The 19,782-nt window shown below is 36.7% G+C and overlaps 1 protein-coding gene across 2 annotated transcripts in view; it reads right to left on the reverse strand.

The window, feature by feature from the left end:
* Window positions 1-18,509: 18,509 nt before the first annotated feature.
* TMEFF2 (transmembrane protein with EGF like and two follistatin like domains 2) overlaps window positions 18,510-19,782 on the reverse strand; it is a 656,761-nt gene continuing 655,488 nt past the window's right edge. For both annotated transcript variants that reach the window (XM_075179936.1, XM_075179935.1), the window contains one exon: window positions 18,510-18,835. In XM_075179936.1, coding sequence (XP_075036037.1) covers window positions 18,739-18,835 — 97 coding nt within the window. In that variant the 3' untranslated portion in view covers window positions 18,510-18,738. The remainder of the gene's footprint in view (window positions 18,836-19,782) is intronic.

A 19,782-nucleotide genomic window follows, 5' to 3' on the forward strand; every position in this document is an offset into this window, starting at 1 on the left:
TGACTTTTGTGGTTCTAAAAGGTCTTATTATAGTAAAAGCTTGTCACACAGCACGTGTCAATAGAACCAGCATTTAGCACCTATGTCAGCAGGTCACCAGTCTTCAGAAAAAGCATTCGACTATCAAAATAAATTACAATAATGCAATTAGTCTCTCAGTTATGGTCACTATGGGTTAGCCAGTTATTATACAAATGTAAGTCTCCACAGCGAATACATAACATATTTCAGTTCACAAAGGTAAAATTTATATAAATATATATATATATATATATATATATATATATATATATATATATATATATATATATATATGTGTGTATCTGTATATGTGCTCTCTTCTTAATATGGATGCTGCATCCATGTCCGGATTAGAAGTTTCCTATTTGTGGTCCTGAGTATTCTGTAGATAGACGAGCAGGGCCTAAAGTAGGTTTGGACGCAATTTACACATCGTAAGTATAAGTTGCATCCTGCAATTTACAAATTTACATAGGATTCTGACTCACACTGACTTTAGATCCATCCCACACCAAATACTATTTAAATTGCATACACTTCGTTTGACACATCTTTGTCTGCCTTATGGGCCAGTGCGCATGATACACTTAAGTATCTCAGTCGGAGCGGGCATGTAAGGCAGAAAACTCAATAAGTAAATTTTAACAAATTATGTGATTTCCCCCAAAACAGCTTAACCAACCCTGGTATTAGTTATTGCTCTGTACGTGCTATGCCGAGTTGAAAGTAACCGCAGATAAATCTCTAGGAGACGTATCTGTTGCGGGTACTTTCTCCTGATACAAGATGATGACCATCAGCAAAGACCTTGTAGAAGTATAAAAAATAAGGAAATAAATCATTCATTTTTGTTAAAAAAAAATTATATCCCCCCAAACAGCTTAACCAACTCTATTGCTGCCAGTCTAAAGTAACTGGCTCTAGCAAAACTTGTGGGACAAATAGTGTGGGGTTCCCCCTCTGCCTGTTACTGTCACTTCATTGTCTACTGTGATGCTCTGTAATGTTCAAAATGTATTAAATTATTATTGATACTATTACTATTGTTATTGCTATTATTAATAATAACATATTGCTATTCAGCCAGATCTACCATACTCATAGCATACAAAAACCCTTATAAGTAAAACAAAGTATATAAAAACTCCCCTCTTGGCCTCTTACAAGTGCTCTGTCCATCGAGAAGTGCAGTACTAGTCTTTAAATTTTTTATTATGGGTGCAGGCCACCTTTGTCTATTTACTTTCTAACTCCACTCATACTACTGTCTGTCCAATGACCTCTACCGGTTTCTGCAGCATCAGTGTCTATGATGTATGCCCTATTATGTTCCAACTGTATTGTGTGCATAGTCTTTGAAGTTTTTAAGTATAGGTGCAGGCCATCTACCATCGTCTATCATCATCAACATTTATTTGTATAGCGCCAGCAAATTAAGTAAAAATTTACAATTGGGTATTTATCTACTTTTCTAAATAAGTACTGATGACACTCTATTTTTTGCAGCCGTTGCAAAGTTCTGTACATGCGGTTGCTGATTGTTGAAAATGCCCAGAAAAATCCCTCACAAGCAAATGCCCTTTTCCTCCACTTAATATAGATGTCACTGAATGACCCTTAACAACTTGACAAGAATGTGTTTGTGTGTCCCTGGGCGCTTGTGTGTGCCCCTCACACACCAGCACCCAGTTTTTTCCAGTTAATACAGATATCACTGCCTCACACAACATTATTTTAACTATAAAAACCTAACATTTTAAAAGAAATAAATCTAATTGTTTCTTTGGGTTCTGCTGATTATAGTGATACAGCAAAAGCACACTGTTTTTCTCTAAATATTAGTTTGTTCAGAATGATATCTAACTCTATATAGTACTGATCTCTGCAGAACTAAACTGCATTAAAATAAATTATAATCAATCACAGCTATTCTATTCTTTCCTGTGTACCTTGTACCCTCTCTAACGCTATAGTCTGGTTTAAAAGTAATTATCATAATGGAGCACTGAGTCTGACAACCCCTTCAGGCATGCTGTCTGTTTTTAAAATGGCAGATGAGGATACGTGGGAAGGCTTTATGTAGAATATATCGATCCAAAACTTGTGTGAATTCCGCCATTTTCCCAGAAGTTACATTTTGCCTTGTTTTCAAATCCGATTTTGGTGCGAAGAAAGGAATCATGACCCAAAATCTTGGATCTGTCGGATTTCTCCAAACCCGAACTGCTCATCTCTACTTTACATTACTAGATCCCCAATTTCACCTCTCATACTGAGATGGATCCTTGGCTACTGCACATGCACAGTAGGAAAAAGTGCTTTTTGTACTTTTGAGTCAGAGTTGTGTCTGACTCTACATGAGGCCCCTAGATAAATTCATATATGTGTGTGTGTGTGTGTGTGTGTGTGTGTGTGTGTGTATGATTTATACGTTTGTTTAATAATGCAAATTGAAATGCTAAAATTATTTGAGCCTTAAAAGAAGTTTAAAAAGGTAAAACAAATAAGTAGGTAGTATCTACAGTATTCAGCTTTTTGCAACCAGTTCACTGAAAAAATACTAATGTTCTTTATATGTAATCCCAATCTACACTGCTTTATGAATAAAATCGCAAAATAATGAAAATGCTTCACCCTCAAATATGAGTATATTGAAACACAAATGTTCAACTTAGGCAGGTACAAACAAAAATGCAAAAATATTCAATGGCATATATTTCCATTCAATTAACGTTCAGTGATTTGGGATGTGGAATAGAATTTTTCAGAAAAGACAGCATCTAATAAGCAACTTATTATTTCCTAAATATACTAAATTGTTTTGACAACCAGTGACATATAGCAATGATTCTAGATCCAAACGCCACACAGGAATTGAAAAAAACAAACAAACAAAAACAAACCTATCAATCACAAAACCAGAGAAGACGGCAGTAAAGGCAGTGGGACCCAGAAGATACAGTTAAATGTAAAAATAACTTCCACTTCCACTACAGATTTGTATATCCTGAGTAAATAATATACCACTCATTCATAGTAACGAAAATGTTAAAGAAATTTAAATTTGCAGCAAAACATGGATTCTTTAACACTTATGATGGGCATGCCAGTGTGACCAATGTTTTTGATGTCTGATAAGTATGCTGCTATTCTAGAACAAAAAGAAAGGCTATTGTTGGCAGGGAATGGCATGCAAATATAGTCCATTCTGTTAATAGCACAGTAAATGAAAAAACGTAATTTCCTAAAAGAAAAACCTAATGTAGATAGATGCGATGTATTACAGATAAAATACAATTGACTGCAAAGATTGCTGCTAAAATTTAAAATGATTATGTTATCTGAAAAGTGAGATACTGATCATGTAAATTGATAACTTCCTAGTGGTGAAAATGAAAAGTTTACATTTTGCATCAGCAGTATCATAACATAGTGTCCACTGGTAAAACTTTAAATCGCACAGAACATCTAACCAGTTGCATAGCAATTATATGAGAGTAATACAAGTTCCTAGATCAGCAGAATAAGTACACAAACAAGAACTATGAAGATAATTGAGAGGTGTACAATTCTGAGGACGTCCCTAAGTGGCTATATTGATTGTAATTCCCTTCTATTACTTGTATACCCCTATTCAAGTTGTTCATAACAGGCTGGTAATTCTTTATAACAAAGGAGTATCACTTCATAGAACCTGTTTGTCTTTAGATAAAACACAATTTAAAATTTATAAAGTGATTTTACCTTTAGAGAACCTGAAAATGCGAAAGGGTTTTGTGTGCTGTTGTTATTAGCTCCAGAGTTGTGAAAAGGCCAAAACATCATCCATCCATCCAATGTGCAATGACAACAGGCACATTTTATCATTATCAGGTTTATTTTAACAATATCCTCCAGATTTCCCATGTATTCTAACTTTATCAATGAACTAAGGACGAGAAATTGGTGTTATGTTAGAAACATTCACTCTTTGAACAGAGAGGACTATAAATTGCAAGCAACCATTTATTTTGGTAGAACTGTAGGCAATGCCCAGAAAGTCTGTGTGGAATGATGTGCGAGGAGGAAGGGGCAATGCAACACATGATTTGTAACCTAGTGGAACAAAATGTGTAAATCTGAGCCTAGTTGCTAGACTAAGATAGGTTCAAGCCAGAATGTAAGAATCAAGAAACTCACTGTGAGAACTGTTACAACCTTTTAAAGTTTCTGTTTCCCTCTCTTTAGTGCTAGGGTGTCACTAATTACTCTAAAATTCTATGCATAAAGAAGATTTAGCTTATATGAAATGTGTACACTTAATGAAATAATCATATTTTTGGCTGTTTAATGGCTTTGTATCCAAATCTCATGAGAATGATTTAGTATCCAAGCTTTCTTCTATAACTGAGCTGCAAACTCTTTTCACCTACCATTCGATAAGCAAAAGGGCATTATGTATAATTTTATTCATAGTGAATTTATTTGACTGGGTCTTTTACTCTATGAAGGAAACAAAAATATATCAACTTTTTCTTGAAACAGCAGCTTTCATCTTCGCTTCTCATCTATAATGATATTTTATAGTATGTAATTTTCAAACATTAAAAGGAGACAATATGCAGTATTGCATCCCATTATCTAAAATACTAGAAGAGAGCACATTTCTTTCAAGTTTGCATTAACATGTTGCTGTACATGAAGCTGCTTTACAAAAAAAAAAACTTAACTCATCTTATTATATTAAAATATGTACCACATGAACCATTTTGATGTGCATACATATTTTCTCTATTGGTTGTTTTACCTTTAATTAAGCTAATACAACTGTGGTATTAAAATTTAGATTAGAAAAATATCTCACAAACACAGGTTGCCTGCTTAGCACTATACTGTATACACCACAAATATATTAAAATAAAAATGACTATATAAAAAAATTATGAATACATCTGGCACTACATACTGCATGCATGCTGGAAATTGTAGTGCCATATATATGCAGTATAAATAGTGCCCCCTTCATGAAATAATAAGTGTTGCCCCTTTTAGCAATCAAATAATATTGCTCTTAATATTATGAACCAATAAACTTGCCACCATAAGTTAATCATAAATTAATTTAGCATATTAATCAATGATTGCCCCCATAAGTCTGCTTGAGCTATCTAGCCTATCAGAAATGGTTTTGGCTAAACTGCTGGTGGTTTAGTTGTTTTATATCCACCACACACCACCAGCCATTAACAGCCCAGCCTCAAACTGCCCTACAGTAAATGCGGCTGTTTGGAGCATTAATTTTCCAGCAATGGTTTAAAGCTGCCACCAAATGCTACCCATAAATGAAACCCAAAGAATCTGTTTAGCAAATTTATCCCTTGGCCACAATACTGGTTGCTCCCAGGAGAGAACCACTCGGCTAGGGGAGCTATCAGAGACACACTTCATCTGACCAAGCTGCTTAGTCCTAAATGGGCCATGAGGGACAAAGATGAGGTCCAGGGTTGTAGGAACTAGTAGGGGGAGGGCAGAGGGGGCAATGGGCAGTTCCCCCCCCCATTCCAAAAAACTTATGCGCAAAGGCCCTCGTGCTACTTTCTGAAGACTTGGTATCTGCTCTAAACTTGTGAAACTTTTTTAAATTATAGCTTGTCTTAGTATAACTAGCAAATATTCTTATATTCTTTAATATAGAGATCCATATTATAGATTTAATACAGATTGATTGATTTGTTTATTTAAAAAACTCTAAGTGTTCCGTTCATAAACATTTAATAAATAACCTCTATTGGTGATGAACAACTATTCACTTTATGTTTATCCTGAATTTTGTGCAGTGCGTCCAGTAACAAACATGAGATATAGCAATTTAAATGTATAGGTCACAACATAACCAGTGAGACAGTGACTATAAAAATACTCCCAATCAAATGAGATTAGGCTGTCAACGAAATCTGAATAAAAACTAGGTTAACGACTATGAAAATGTTTAAATTTTAAGATGAAAATTTGAATTTATCTATCTTTCTAACAGCTGTTGTACTAATTGGTAGTTAAAATTAATAATAATAACTATATAACAATGTATAAATACATTTTTATATTAAAATAAACAATAAAACTTGGGTTGGCCAACCCGTGAAACACTGACAAAAATTAACATAGAATTGGGAGTCTTGTATATCTACAGTCACTGTTATAACTGTTGTAAAACGAGAGACCAAACACGAGAAAAAGGGGCTCCAAGCCCTACAGTGGTCCTTGGACTTTTGCCCCCCATGAAAATTTTCATTCTTACTCCTATGCTGAAGTCGACGGGTTGGAGAAGATAGAATCACAAGGGATGAAGCCAAAGTCCATGGAAAATGTCCATGCTCATTCACAAATTATTATGCAATGACTCTGCTCCCCCACACTGTCAACTTTACTAAAGGCAGTAGGACAGGCCCTAGATTTGTATTGATCCCTCTTCTGAGTAGACAAAGAATAGCCAAATTTTATAATTATTCGACAATTTGGAATGAGAAAAAAAAGCAAAAAAACCAAAACGAATGTAATAAACATGACACTGAAACTATGAACACTGTCTAACAGTATAACAAATTATGATAACAGTAAAAGTAACAGTTAAGCTTACTCAAGTTTAGAAATCAAAGATCCATCCATGGGGTTGGTTTAAATTGTGGAATTATATAGGTTGATTTGCTCGTAGTTGGTAGGAGTACCACAAGGTATGTTGGAAACATTTCTTGTTTCCTGAACAAGAAGAGAAGTCTGAAAGTAGAAATCTCCAGTGTTGGTGGATTGTTGAGTATCCATTGCTGAAGGATTTCTTTATAACCTACCGCTGCTAGAACTGGAGATAGTTTCTTGTTTGTGCTTGGGATTCCTGGTTGATCTGCCACATATGCGAGGATAGCCCACTGTGAAAATTATATCTATAGACATACAATTTAGAGGATCTATTGCACTTGATTGTGATGTAATGCTTTACATTTTAAGTGCTCCACTTCTATGTGTATAAGTATATAAAGCACAAATAGTAGGTGCGCAAACTCACTGATTTTTAACGACAGTGACTGTCACAAACATGCTCCCAGCTGCCGTGACTTTGGGGGGTTCGCTGTATGAGGTCACACACGATTTCAGCCCAAAGTCTTTCTCTACCTATCACACAGGTTATAGACCTACGGAATCGCCCCCAAACACAGCGCTCTCACACCCCCAGATACTTCAGGTTTGCCACCACCTATTGAATATGGGCAATAGGACCCCAATATATTGTTCCACACTGGCACACAGGATTCTAGCTATCCACAGACTAGCATGACCCACATCAGCAAGCACAGGGTTAACTCTTCACACCTCTAGACTGTTACACAAATGGAAATGCAAGCACACAGCTTGTTAAATAAATGTATCAACAAATCACACACTGGCATTCCAAGGGTTAACTTGGTCGGGCTTTCTCTTCTAACAGGCTAATGGATTCGTTAGAGTATCAAGGACGCAACATATTAAATTATAGATTTAATATACAACATACAGAGCATACAGATAAAAATAAATGAATAACAATTAATAGATTGACATAACAGGCAAAATAGTTTAAAATAAAAGGGGTTACATTCAGAATAGCACTTACTTGAGTAGCATAATCTGCGCCATGGGGAATTGGCTAGGAAGATGGACAGCTTAACAATGTGGCTTGATTTCCCCAAAAGTCTGACCATTGCCCCTTCCCAACACAGGTTTTTTAAGCAAAATGAAATGGGATGGTCTTCACAGGGGCAATGTTTAATGCTAATAGGGGGCAGGGATGTCCCCTGGGTATCACTTAAGGCCTGTTCAAAACTATTCCTAAGATTTTACCTGTCTCAACTTTTCACAGATATATCCCAGCAACATAACTCCCTCTTCAATAAACCGGTCATAATCTCCCGCACATTTAAATACTAAACATGATGGAATTATGACAATGTGATATACCTTTTCCAAAGATATGTGATTTTAGCTGTTCACGGATACCACCCGTACCTGTCATTCACAACCCTGGTGTGATTTCTGCTCCTCAGTATGGAGTGGCACCCAGATTTCCCAAAATATGAACTATGACTACATTTTCCTTTGAAGGTCATATTTCTATATACCTGTATAGGCTTTCACATGCTGCCTACAAGGATCTCCAGCTGTGATCGGCCCCACCAAGTCTATTCAAGTGTCCAAGACTAACAGCAAGAGATCTTTGAAGCTGCTACAGGTGACATGGTTATCTTCTCACACTGGAATGTGCAAAGCCAGCAAATACATTTACATCAGACTCTCTGTCTTCACACTTTACACTTTAACAGCTCAATTGATCCATGGATTCATTTGAGACAACCTATTTAAACTTCAGTTATGATTCATACCTTATAAATAACTGCAAGCTCTCTATGTTCACGACAGTGACGCTGTCAGGAAAATCATCCTCACCTATTGTTAATGCCATGTATCTTTAGCCCAATAAAAGGTTTATAACAAAATAAAGAGGGAAAAAAACAAATCTAGAGTGATATTGCTTACAGTTTTTTTTCATTTTTTAATAGTGTGAATACAACACATAGAACAAGTTTTAAGTACATAACCCTTTGGATTTCTTTATTGTTCTATGTAATTGTGTATTTACACCATTAAAAAATGAATAAAAAATCTCACACAAGATTTGCTTTTTATTTTGTATCTTTATCCATACTCGTTATTTGAAGAAATCTTTTAAGAAAGGGAAGATATACCTTTGGAGACTACATATACTCCTAAAGAACATGCTTAAGGCCTACTTAAAAGATTATTCTCAGTAAGTGCACCACCAAAGGCTGGGGGGGCACCAGTTTGTAAAACAGCTTTTCATCACGTGGAATTGTGTAGCATTCATCACACAAGATTTGAATGTTGGACATTGATATTTTATTTTTTATTTGATTTTGGTTTCTTTTCTCCACTGGTATTAATTTAAAGAGGAATTAATATACTTTACAGTGTTACACTATGTTTCCAATTCTTTTTTTCACATAATCATCTCTATTTTGCGCTAAGAAGAAAAGAAAAAAGAAGGGAGAGGAAATTGAGAAGATTTCACTATTAATTTAAGTATTTTTATGATTTATTATTCTTTTTTTGTGTGGAACATCAGTAGCGCCGGGTATCTTTCTTACAAAATTATTGTTATAGTGTTTTAAAATTTGTGTGTGATTTCTACAAGAAATTTGGTCCACAGTTCAGTAGAGTGCTATGAGAATCTATTAACCCTTATATTAAATACAGTTTCTTGCTAGTCTGTTACGAGCCGCGGCGGTGCCCAGCCACCGCGACTCTCTCACAGGCGTCCCAGCCGTCGCTATGATGACCAGGACGTCACTTCCGGGGCTCGTCCTGGCCGTTGCCTAGGCAACGGTCAGGACCCTGAAAGAGAGAGCGCCGCGTCCCGGCAAATGAGACCTGCTGGGCGCGTGAGCAACTAGTACTAGCCTGCAGGCTAAATTTGTTTAATTTATTCATTAGGCATAGGCTTGCAGTTTCAGAGCTAGTCTCTGATTGGTCACACTGCGTATTTAAGGCAGGAAGGGCTTAGCCTCCCTGCCGGTTATAGCGTCCTGCTATCTGTTTGCTGACCTGCTCTGCCCTTTTTCCCTTTTCTGTGATTCTCTGCCTGGTTACCTGTGCAGTATCGGCTAGGGGGGTTCCTAACATAGTCCAGATGTGTCAGTAGGACTCCTTAATGTCATGATTTTCATATTCCTACTTTTTCTATATTCCTATTCCTATGTTTTCCATATTTCCTATAACTCACAATGTTCCTATTGTTCTGATGACAAATGCACCATAATTTACAAATTTATTTGAAATTAGTAAAATTATTGAAATATACGTCCGTAATTATATGTGGGCTCCAACAAATCGTATCACATTGGTGCCCAGTTCCTTGCTAAAGTAAAAGGGAGCACTATGTGTGATGGAAGAAACACCGCTAGAATTTGACATTTTAATGTAGAATTAACCCTATAGCAATCCTTTTTATAATTGCACTGACAAACTGCCCAGACCCACAGTGGTTTATGCATCTGTCTTCACTAACCACTGAGACTGGATCGAGTGTCAGTCAAACTGAATAGGAGGGATGGGAGTGTTTATAGCTCTTTGTAAGTGATAATAGCTCTTAGTTTATAGCCCTATTTCTCATATGTGCTGCAGCCATGGGCTATGGGGTTATATTCAGCTGCAGCTGTGTGGTGTTATAAGCTTTTGGTGATTATAGTTCTGGTGGTATAGTGAGGGTGATGTGTGGTGTAGCTATGTGACTTAGTTAAATGGCTCAGTGTAGGCTATGTGTATGTGTAAGTGGTTACTGTACGTTTAGGTGTGCTAGATGTAATGTTGTGGTTGTATATCTGTGGGTGCGTTTTTTTCCTTTACAGTTGCTCTTATAAGAACACTTTTGGTATTTTGTGAGTTGCTCCCTTTCACTGGTGGGTGATAAGCGGCTCCCAACAGCGTGGACGGAGTTTGCGTTCCACTGTGCTTTACTTCCAGTTTGTCGTAGAACGCACGACTTCAGGGTTTCTCGTACTGTTGTCCCGGCTTGGGTAGGTAGTGTTCAGGTATCCAATGAGTTTTGTCCATTGCAGGACTTCATTGGGTCTTGCCACGGAGGTGTGGGTGTGCTGGTCTTTGTAGTGGGATGCCTCAGTTGTCAGCCAATAGTATGAATCGGTGGGTGTGTTTAGGGCAGGATTTTAATTGTATGTCCAATTATTGGCGGGCAGTGTGGCAATGGCGTGTATTATATTAATTGTATGTGGCTTTTATTAAAGAGTAACTTTTTGGGGATCTGTGAATACTGGTATCTATAAAGGATTGGTGCTTAATAAATATGAATGCAGAGGGGCACTTTGCCTGCAAACATATTAGATAAGTTATGTGATAAAAATAGGACAGGGCTAAAGTTATATTTTGGGATAAGGAGGTTAAAGGAAAGTTATTTTAGGGGACGGGGTTAGTATATTCAACTGGAATATTTTGAGTGGAGAGGCATCTGTATAATATTATATGGGCTGGAATATTAGTGTGTGATGCGACTATTTGGAGATGGTGGGGGCGAAGAAGAATTTATTATCCACAGGGAATATAGGGTATACCTACTACAAAGGGTATCGCTATTGTTGTGGATGGATGCTCTATTTGCTGGAGGCGGGTGGCGAAGTATATAGAGTGCGATATGACAGGGCTTATGCCTTGTAGCCGGCTATTATTGTTTTGGGTTTTTTTGGTGACGAGGTTCTATGGTGCGAGGGTGGTGGTATTTGCATGGTTTGATAGTGCTATATACCACTGGCTGCCTACTACAACCAAGTAAATCATACTGTCTATTTGCCTACCTCTCCCTCCCCTATTCCCCCTCTCCCTTCTTCTTTCCATACAGGTTAAATAACAGATACAAACAAGGCGCCCCACCACAAAGGAACCGAAAAGGAATTGGAGGATCCACAAAAAAAATAAGGCAAGTGTGCTTAATCACCCTCCCTTCTCTCTCTATTGCTAACTCATACAGCACCTAGAACGTAAGAACCCACAGCTCCTACACCACTGCACACATCGATAAGAGTTCCACCATGGCAGAAACTCAAACAAAGTATAGAACCCACAGGAACTGAAATGCTTAAAACACCCGTAAAAGGCAGCAACCACTACACCAGCATACCAACATATCACAAGTGCAGACATCCAAAGTGACCCCCAAAAGGATCCCTACCCCCTCCACCTGTTCAATAAGATTATTTAGCTGTAAAGAAGCTTACTGTACTATATATGGATTCTCTCATTATGGGCTCTATGTAGAGTTGGGTGCAGTCGTAAATTACATGTGCAAAAAATAGACATTCTAAGTAGTATGCTGCGTCTGACGCATCTCAGCTCCTTCTCGTTATATTCAGTTTGTATCTTACACCAGGGGAAGAGCATGTGTGTTGTGTATATATATATATATATATATATATATATATATATATATATATATATATAAATATTGTAACAAAAGGAGGCATTTAGCTGGCAATATGCAGAGAAAACAGGGAAGTAAAGTAAAACATTTGTGCAGCAATGCACCTAGATTGAATGTAAAGACCTATGTGTAACAAAGTTTGGTTAACTTACATGATAGAGAAATCCTTCCTCTCAGCAAACAGACAGGGTGGGTCTGTTTAGTGCAAACAGAGCCAGTGATGGGGCGTTTCCTTTTAAAGAGAAGGTGGGTGTGTTTCCTGTCCATCAAGCTAAGGCTGGGGGAGGAGTATCAGGTATAAAAGCTTGTTTGTATCATCTGTGCACGGAGACCAACGCTGGGTAAGCTGGCTGGTCCTGAGAGAGAGCTGTCTATGTATAGCTAGCGTTTAGGGTCTCCAAGTATTGCTGTGAAATCTGTACGGTGTCAAAACATTTACCATCCTGACAATAAAACTACATAAAAAGGAATAAGTTGTTCGTGTGTGCTTCTGCAGTAGTGGGCTCTTGCCACAATATATATATAGTGATGAAGTCACTGGCTTAAGCTTAATGCTAAATCACAGAGATATTTGTCCTAGGTCTTCTGCCTTGTATACGCTGACAGCCAGGAGATTGTTTAGCTCTGTGGGGAAAAGCTTCCCACAGTGTGTTTCACAGCAGACCAATTAAGAGTTGCACCTGTGTGGGGCCTGTAAAAGGTTGCAGGCCTGATTACTCTGTCTCTCAGACCTGGGGGAGAGGCTGGCTGCCTCCTGAGAGGACCTGCTTATGGTGAGCAAATAACCTTTGTTTGGCGTTGAGTTTGGGGCACAAGGTCTCAGACTCGAGAGAGGGTATATTTCCCCCCTTAGCATAGCTTCAATGGTAAGATCATGCCATGCTTTCATGATTGCATTGCAACATATCTGTTCATATTGTGATTGCATTCTACCATTTGTTTATTGCAGTTTTACCACTTGATCTCACATGTTTTTTACTACTAAAATAAATAATTCTTTAGATATTCCCATATAGACTGGATTATGAAAGTAGAAGTGGTTATGCCTTCTGTCTGATTATACTCAGGCCAAAGGGAAGTTTATAGTGAGGACAGAACACCCCTGCAAGTGTAAGTCTTTTTTGTGCGCATGCACAGTAGTGAAATTTATATTTTGCACTAAGCAAATGGACTTGTGTACAAATCTACATAAGGCGCTATGTGGTTTTATTCTTTATGTTATAAAATATTCATTGGAGTTTTAAATTAGGATTGTGTCACAATCATGTTCAGTACATATGTTGCTGATTTTGTAGCACTATATACAGTAAGACAAAATAGAAAAGATACATTTTACATAGTAATTGAACTTTATATAGTCTTATTGGATTTTCCTGAAAGACTAAATGGAAATATATGCATACCACCAAAATGAATCATTAGTTGTTATTATCAGATGAAATGCAAATTGCAAAATCAGGCTCACACTCCAAGGTGCAATAAAATTCGGTTCCTAATCATACTTTTTGTATAATCATTGTATAATGTTTACTGCATATAAAAAAATCAATGGGAAGCAAAGGTTTTCTATAAAATGTAATTTGAAAAAAACAAACACATTTAAACATGTTGAGATATCAGATATATTCTTGAGGCATTTATTATTAATACATTTCTCTCTACAATAATGCCATTAATATTATCACAGTCAACGTCAATTAATAAAATGAATAAGAAAAAAAAGATTTTAAATGTGATCAATTCTTGTCAATAAAGGATAAATGAACACAAACTTAATAAGTGATCACAATTACATTAATATTTCACAATTCAAAACATTCCTTTCATTAACAATTTTGTTCAAACGCTTGGCAAGGTTTCTATAAAATAGGCATATATAGATAAATAGATAATAGCAGCAGAACATTAATAAATTAGATTAGTTCAAGGTCCATAATATTTGTGCAATCCAGATTCAATTAGAAGCCACTGTTTGCTAACAACAGGGATGCTTTTCTTCTGGTGCTTTCCTCTGCTTGCTACTGGCACTGAAACCTTTGTACTTTCATCTTAAAGTTACCAAATCTGAATCTACCAATAAAAAAAATAAAAAAAATAATATCATAATACCTTCATATATTTAAGGGTGAAACAATGTCTTGCCATTTGCCATCTTCTTATTCAACCAGTTTTATTCTTTTCCAGTACAATTATTCTATTGTAATTGAAAAACATGCACCAGTGATTACTGTGACTGTCTCACAATCTACAGCTAGATAGACAGATGTCCATGAATGGGCTTTTAGTTGTCAATCACCTTTGTTGGTAGACAGGACTTTTGCGCAAAAGCTGTTAGGACTCTTCCTTCAGTTTATCTCCTCCGGGAACTGAGTACAGTATGTGTATCTACATCTATTTGACATTCATTACTTTTACTTTGTCATTTATAGAGTGTTAAAATTTCTAACCATTACTTTATTTTAGACATTGGAAGATATGTTACTAATAACATTCAAAAAATTGGAAAAATTGTATAGAATTATTAAAATGGATTTTAAAACATTTAAAAAAAATTGTGCATTTTACCCTGTTTTCCCAGTACTTATTATGTATCTCTCCCCCATCCAATATCTTGTTTTCTCTATCCCCATGTTTGATATATGTTTCAATAAAAATATTGAAGTTAAAAAACAAAACTGTGATCTTAACATACTCATCGTTTTCTATAAAAATATGAAACATAAGTGGCATTATACTCTTTATTATTATTTCATGTGTTCTCATCTAACACTTCTAATGTTAGGCTTTGTGATTTAAAAAGTTTGTTCCTCATATTTGCAGAGCTTTTTATTTGTGCAAACAGACCATTTACAGGATTTACGTGATTGTAGCAGAAATTACTACTCAATGCCTGCATTAAATGGGACACAATTTTTTCGGTCTTCGGTGTAGAAAGGGGTTTATACACTGGATACCACTCTGCAGAGCCGTAAGGAGGGTGGTGCAGCCGGTGCGACCGCCCACAACTTGTACTGTGCAGCTAGCTAAGTCTCCCTCTCCAAATCGCCCCCCTCTCCTCCGTTTTTCTATACAATTGGTCGCATGCTGCCTGTTACTGCATAGAGGCAGCATGCGACCACTCTGATTAGACCTCTCTGCTCCTGGTCACATGATTCAGGTAGCTGCAAAGATTCCCCTGCTGTCTGCGGTCGACAGGCTTCCCCCCCTCCCCCCTCACTTCTCACCGTGTTTCTGTCTGCCTGTCTATCTCTCACCCCCTGTCTCTTCTCTCCTCTTGTGTTTTCCTGCTATTTTGTATGTGTGACTCTGCTTCCCCCCCATTCTGTGTCTGTGTATCTTTGTGTCTGTCTCTTTGTTACCCCACTTTGTGACTGTCTTTAATTTTGTTGAACTCTTTGTGTCCCCTGTTGTGTTTTCCTGTCGGCAGTTTTGTATGTGTGTCTTTGCATCTCTGTCTTATCTGTCTGTCTGTGCATCTCTTACCCCCACTTTGTGTATGTCTTTTAATTTTGTGTAACTCTGTCTCCCCCTGTGTTTCTTTGCCCACCCTTTGTTTTATCTATCTCCCCACCTTGTACCATTTGCCCCAACACCCACTTTTCCCCTGTGCCCCTCACAGCTACCTCTTCTTCTCCTCTCTTACCTTCTTCCCCCTCTTCAGCTAATGTTGATGGAGTCCTGGTGGCTGCCAATTGGAAGAGCTGTGGACAAACCTGAGTATGGCAGGTAAGCACAATCTTCTTATTTTAATCATTTTTTCATACATTATGGGGTAGATTCAATTACACGCGATGTTCTGAGGAACATCGCAGCTGTGCATTTTTATCGTTACTATGGTAAATTTTCCGCTGACTTCTCCTTACACCCCAATGGGGTGCGAGGAAAAATCAGTGGAGATATCTTGTAAAAATTCTGCAACTGCGATGTTCTGAATGACATGGTGGCTAAATGAATCTGCTGTTAGGGTCCTATTCATTAAGATCATAACCCCATTAGCACATGCACTTTTAAGACAGGGATTCCTCATTGTAGTTGCATGTACTAAAGGACAGATTTATTAAAGGATGAAAAACTCTATTACCAGCGAAAATGGGAATGGCGATAGTTTTTTTCCGTTTCACACTATACATCTAAGGTTTATTGCCAGAGATAATCCTGACGGTGGTAAATTGCGCCAGCTTTTAACATAATTTTTTAGATTAGCAGACTAGCTGCTGTATTGATAAATTTTAGCCGATTTAAAAACACAAATAATCAATAAACATTGTTATAAGTGTTATTTTTGTAACAGGGGTCTTTTTTAATATAGTGAGATACCTTAAAACATGAGATTTGTGATTACATAGCATACTTACATTGTATAGCAATACAAGCTTCTCACATGAATGGACTACACTCCCATGCACTGCTCCGGAGCAGCTACAGAGGAGAAGCAGACACGCCAGAATACCAGCTACAAGGTAAGTGGGCCTTCAGTCAATTACTTTTATAGGTGCCTCTGACTCTTCAGTGTTGTGGAACTACAAAGCACAGCATGCCCTACCAGAGGGAAAGCTGGAACTTGTCGTTCGACAAACACTGGAGAACCATAGTTTATACTGTATCCAGCCAGCCACATAATACACTTGTGGAACTGTCATCACAGAGATGAGCCGCTGGTTGTACAGGCTTGTTTTGTGATTGCTAACATTATTATTTATTAGAAAGTTTTTGGGTTTTTTCTTGTTTTGTTTTTATTTATTATACAAATTGGTTAACTAGGGCAATGTGACCTCCCAGGGCGCAATGCCGAGCTTTCGTTATGGCTGGGAGAGACCACCTACACCTACCAAGGTAAGGGATGGGGGGGGGGGGGGCGCCAGTGCTCTTTCTCGCCCAGGGCACTAAATTTTCTAGTTACGGCTCTGCCACTCTGTGAAGTTGACATGGACTGCACTTGAGGACACTGCCTGCTTACAACTTAGATTGGCTTTTGTTGTAAACTGATTCACAGTTACGTTTCTGTTTTTCATTGCATTTCAAACCAATGCTCACATCACAGTTTAAGTATGAATTCAATGCCTCCCCTAGTTTATAAGCGAGTTCCACACCACCATCCCCTTATATTATAGTCTTTGAATGGCATCAGAAGGTTCAGCAATCTTTGCCACCCACCAAACGCCCCTCTCTAAAAATGACCAAGGTCTCTTAATATCAATGGTAGACAAAAAAACTGGACAATTTGGTCTGACCAGTTTTTGTAAAGTGTAATTTACTCAGAAAATAAACCTGTATAGGTGTATTTGATTTAAATGTTTTATTATATTTTATTACACCTCTTCTTTATTATTTTAGTGGCTAGGTTTATGTCAAAGACCGTGTATAATCAAGGTAAATTAAATGCAGATATCATAAATAATAGAAGTGCATATACTTAAATTAATCTACTCAGCATGGTAATTATTTCATAAACTTCAGCATAGTTTACCTGTTTCTATCCTATTTGATTTGTGTTATTTGAACAAAGCAGAAAATATGTAAACACAAAAGTGTAAAATACGTTTTACTTGTTACTGTATATAGTGTGAAGTGGATAATATAACTCTTTCTTGTATCGGTTCGGAATGAAAAAGTGGAGGATCTGAATGATTTACTGGTAATGTCTTGGGCAGCAGACATTCCTTGGATAGAATGATGTATAGAAGCACAAAAAGACTTCCCTGTGACTCTGAAAATAAACAATTAAATGTTTTGTTTTATATTTTATTTTTTCTTTGTGACCCATCCCGGCTGTTAGTTGTGTATTCGGAAGGTTGCAGTGAAGGAAATAAGCTAAACTAAAATACAATTGAAATGTAAATAAATAAATTGAACAATGCATTACACTATAATAACTGCTGTGGAGGATCTTGGAAATGTTTTTACATGGTAACCCTATGTTTTCTCTTGTATGGGCTGGATTACAAGTTGAACGGCCTTTCCATAAGGTATAGTTTGAATGAATGACATGCAAAATTTCAAACCAGTTTTTTAAATATTGAGACCCTTTCACATTTGCCCCTTTTCCAAATTTTGCTACCCCGACCACACCACATAGCGGAATAAATTGACTGTTGAGCTGTTGCAGCTTTATTTATAAATTGTAAAATCTGTAAAATGCAGATTTATAAATACAGTGCGGAATGGTGAAACAGGAACTAAAACTTTATATTGGAAGAACCTCTATGTAACGCCCTAGTATCTCTAGTTTGACTTCTCACTAAGGCATTATGCTAGAAATACAAATGATAATTATCAGCAGGAAAATACCGAATATTGTCATTAATTAGGACTTGGTTTAAACTTACAAAAGTTTTTGTGCCACCTTCACGTTTGTCATACACACTGAAAAACTGACGTACTCTCAAATATTCAAATGCCAATACTTTTTTCCTCATTTCTGAGTATTTATTATTTTTAACAAATACATTAAAAAGAAAAAAAAAACTATATATTATGTGATATAAATAGTTTATTTACATTACAGAAAAACGCCAAGACAATGTATACTATTTCAAATATATCCATACATATTCAAATATATCTGTAGTACATGTTTTCATTGGTGTAGATTACCACAAATGCAAGGCAACATGTGTAGGTCTTTTGTCCTTATCTTGACTAATATTAATCTAGTCCAAGGTCTCTTCTGGTAGTTTTGCTATTGTGGAAACATGCGTGGTTCAAATTAACCTTGTTGATGCTCTTGTTGTGTTATCTGAACTGTAGTGGCCTGTGTTTTGCTTTTGCCTGTGGATCCTATTGCTTCTTGGACATTTTCTGCAAGGAAAAAACATATCAGTAAATACTTGTGCTCTAGAGCTCATACAATCTATTTTGTGTTACATATCCCAGATTACACTCTTTTTTTGTTAAAAAAGTAAGAACAATCATACATAAAAATATTTAGAGATAGTTTCTTAGAAGTTGCTTTTACTACATATCTGTACATGCTATTTTACTTTTTGCAATGTTGACATAATGGGAGTTTAATAAACTAAAAATGAAGTACAATTATTTTCTTTGAATTATCATTTGCCTTTACCTATGCTGCACTATCATTGTCATACCATGCAATGGGCGGGACTAATGTGATGCATTGTGTTGCTATGTGGGTCATCTCATAGAATGCCTGAAAGAAATTGAAAGAATTTGAATCAATCTATAGATGTAATTAAATATGGCACATCTCTTATAAGAGTTAAGATCCATTTAAATGTTTTCCTTGCCAAAATTCACTTTCGGGCCTAATAAAAAGCAGCATAAAAAATTTGGCTGAGGAGGGTCTAAAATCAGCCACTGTAATTAAAATACAATAAGAGCCAACACCAAAAAAGATGGGATTTAATCCTCAAAAACCTACAGAAACATGTAAATAATTACTTGTATGTCCTCTCAATTCACTATGCATATAAAACAGGTTAAGTAGCATAGATACAGCCAGATGTGTAGAGACACATATCCAACTTAAGAGTTGTTTTGATATCAGTAGATCTTATAACAATAGCTTCTATGGTATAGTACATGTAAGAGTACCCCATACAAAGGTGCCAGTACAATTAGAGTGAAGTGGGCTAAAAGGAGTCATAAAACTCTTTACTGGAAAAAAAACACACCCTTTGGAAGTTTTATAGTGTTAGGCTTATAGCCAATAAATACACACCCAAAGCCAAACATATAAAAAAATATTATTTAAATAGAAGAACTACTGATGTTTAGCTGTTTTA

The sequence above is a fragment of the Mixophyes fleayi genome, chromosome 7 (genome assembly GCF_038048845.1).
Source record: "Mixophyes fleayi isolate aMixFle1 chromosome 7, aMixFle1.hap1, whole genome shotgun sequence".
In the NCBI taxonomy this organism is placed as follows: domain Eukaryota; kingdom Metazoa; phylum Chordata; class Amphibia; order Anura; family Limnodynastidae; genus Mixophyes; species Mixophyes fleayi.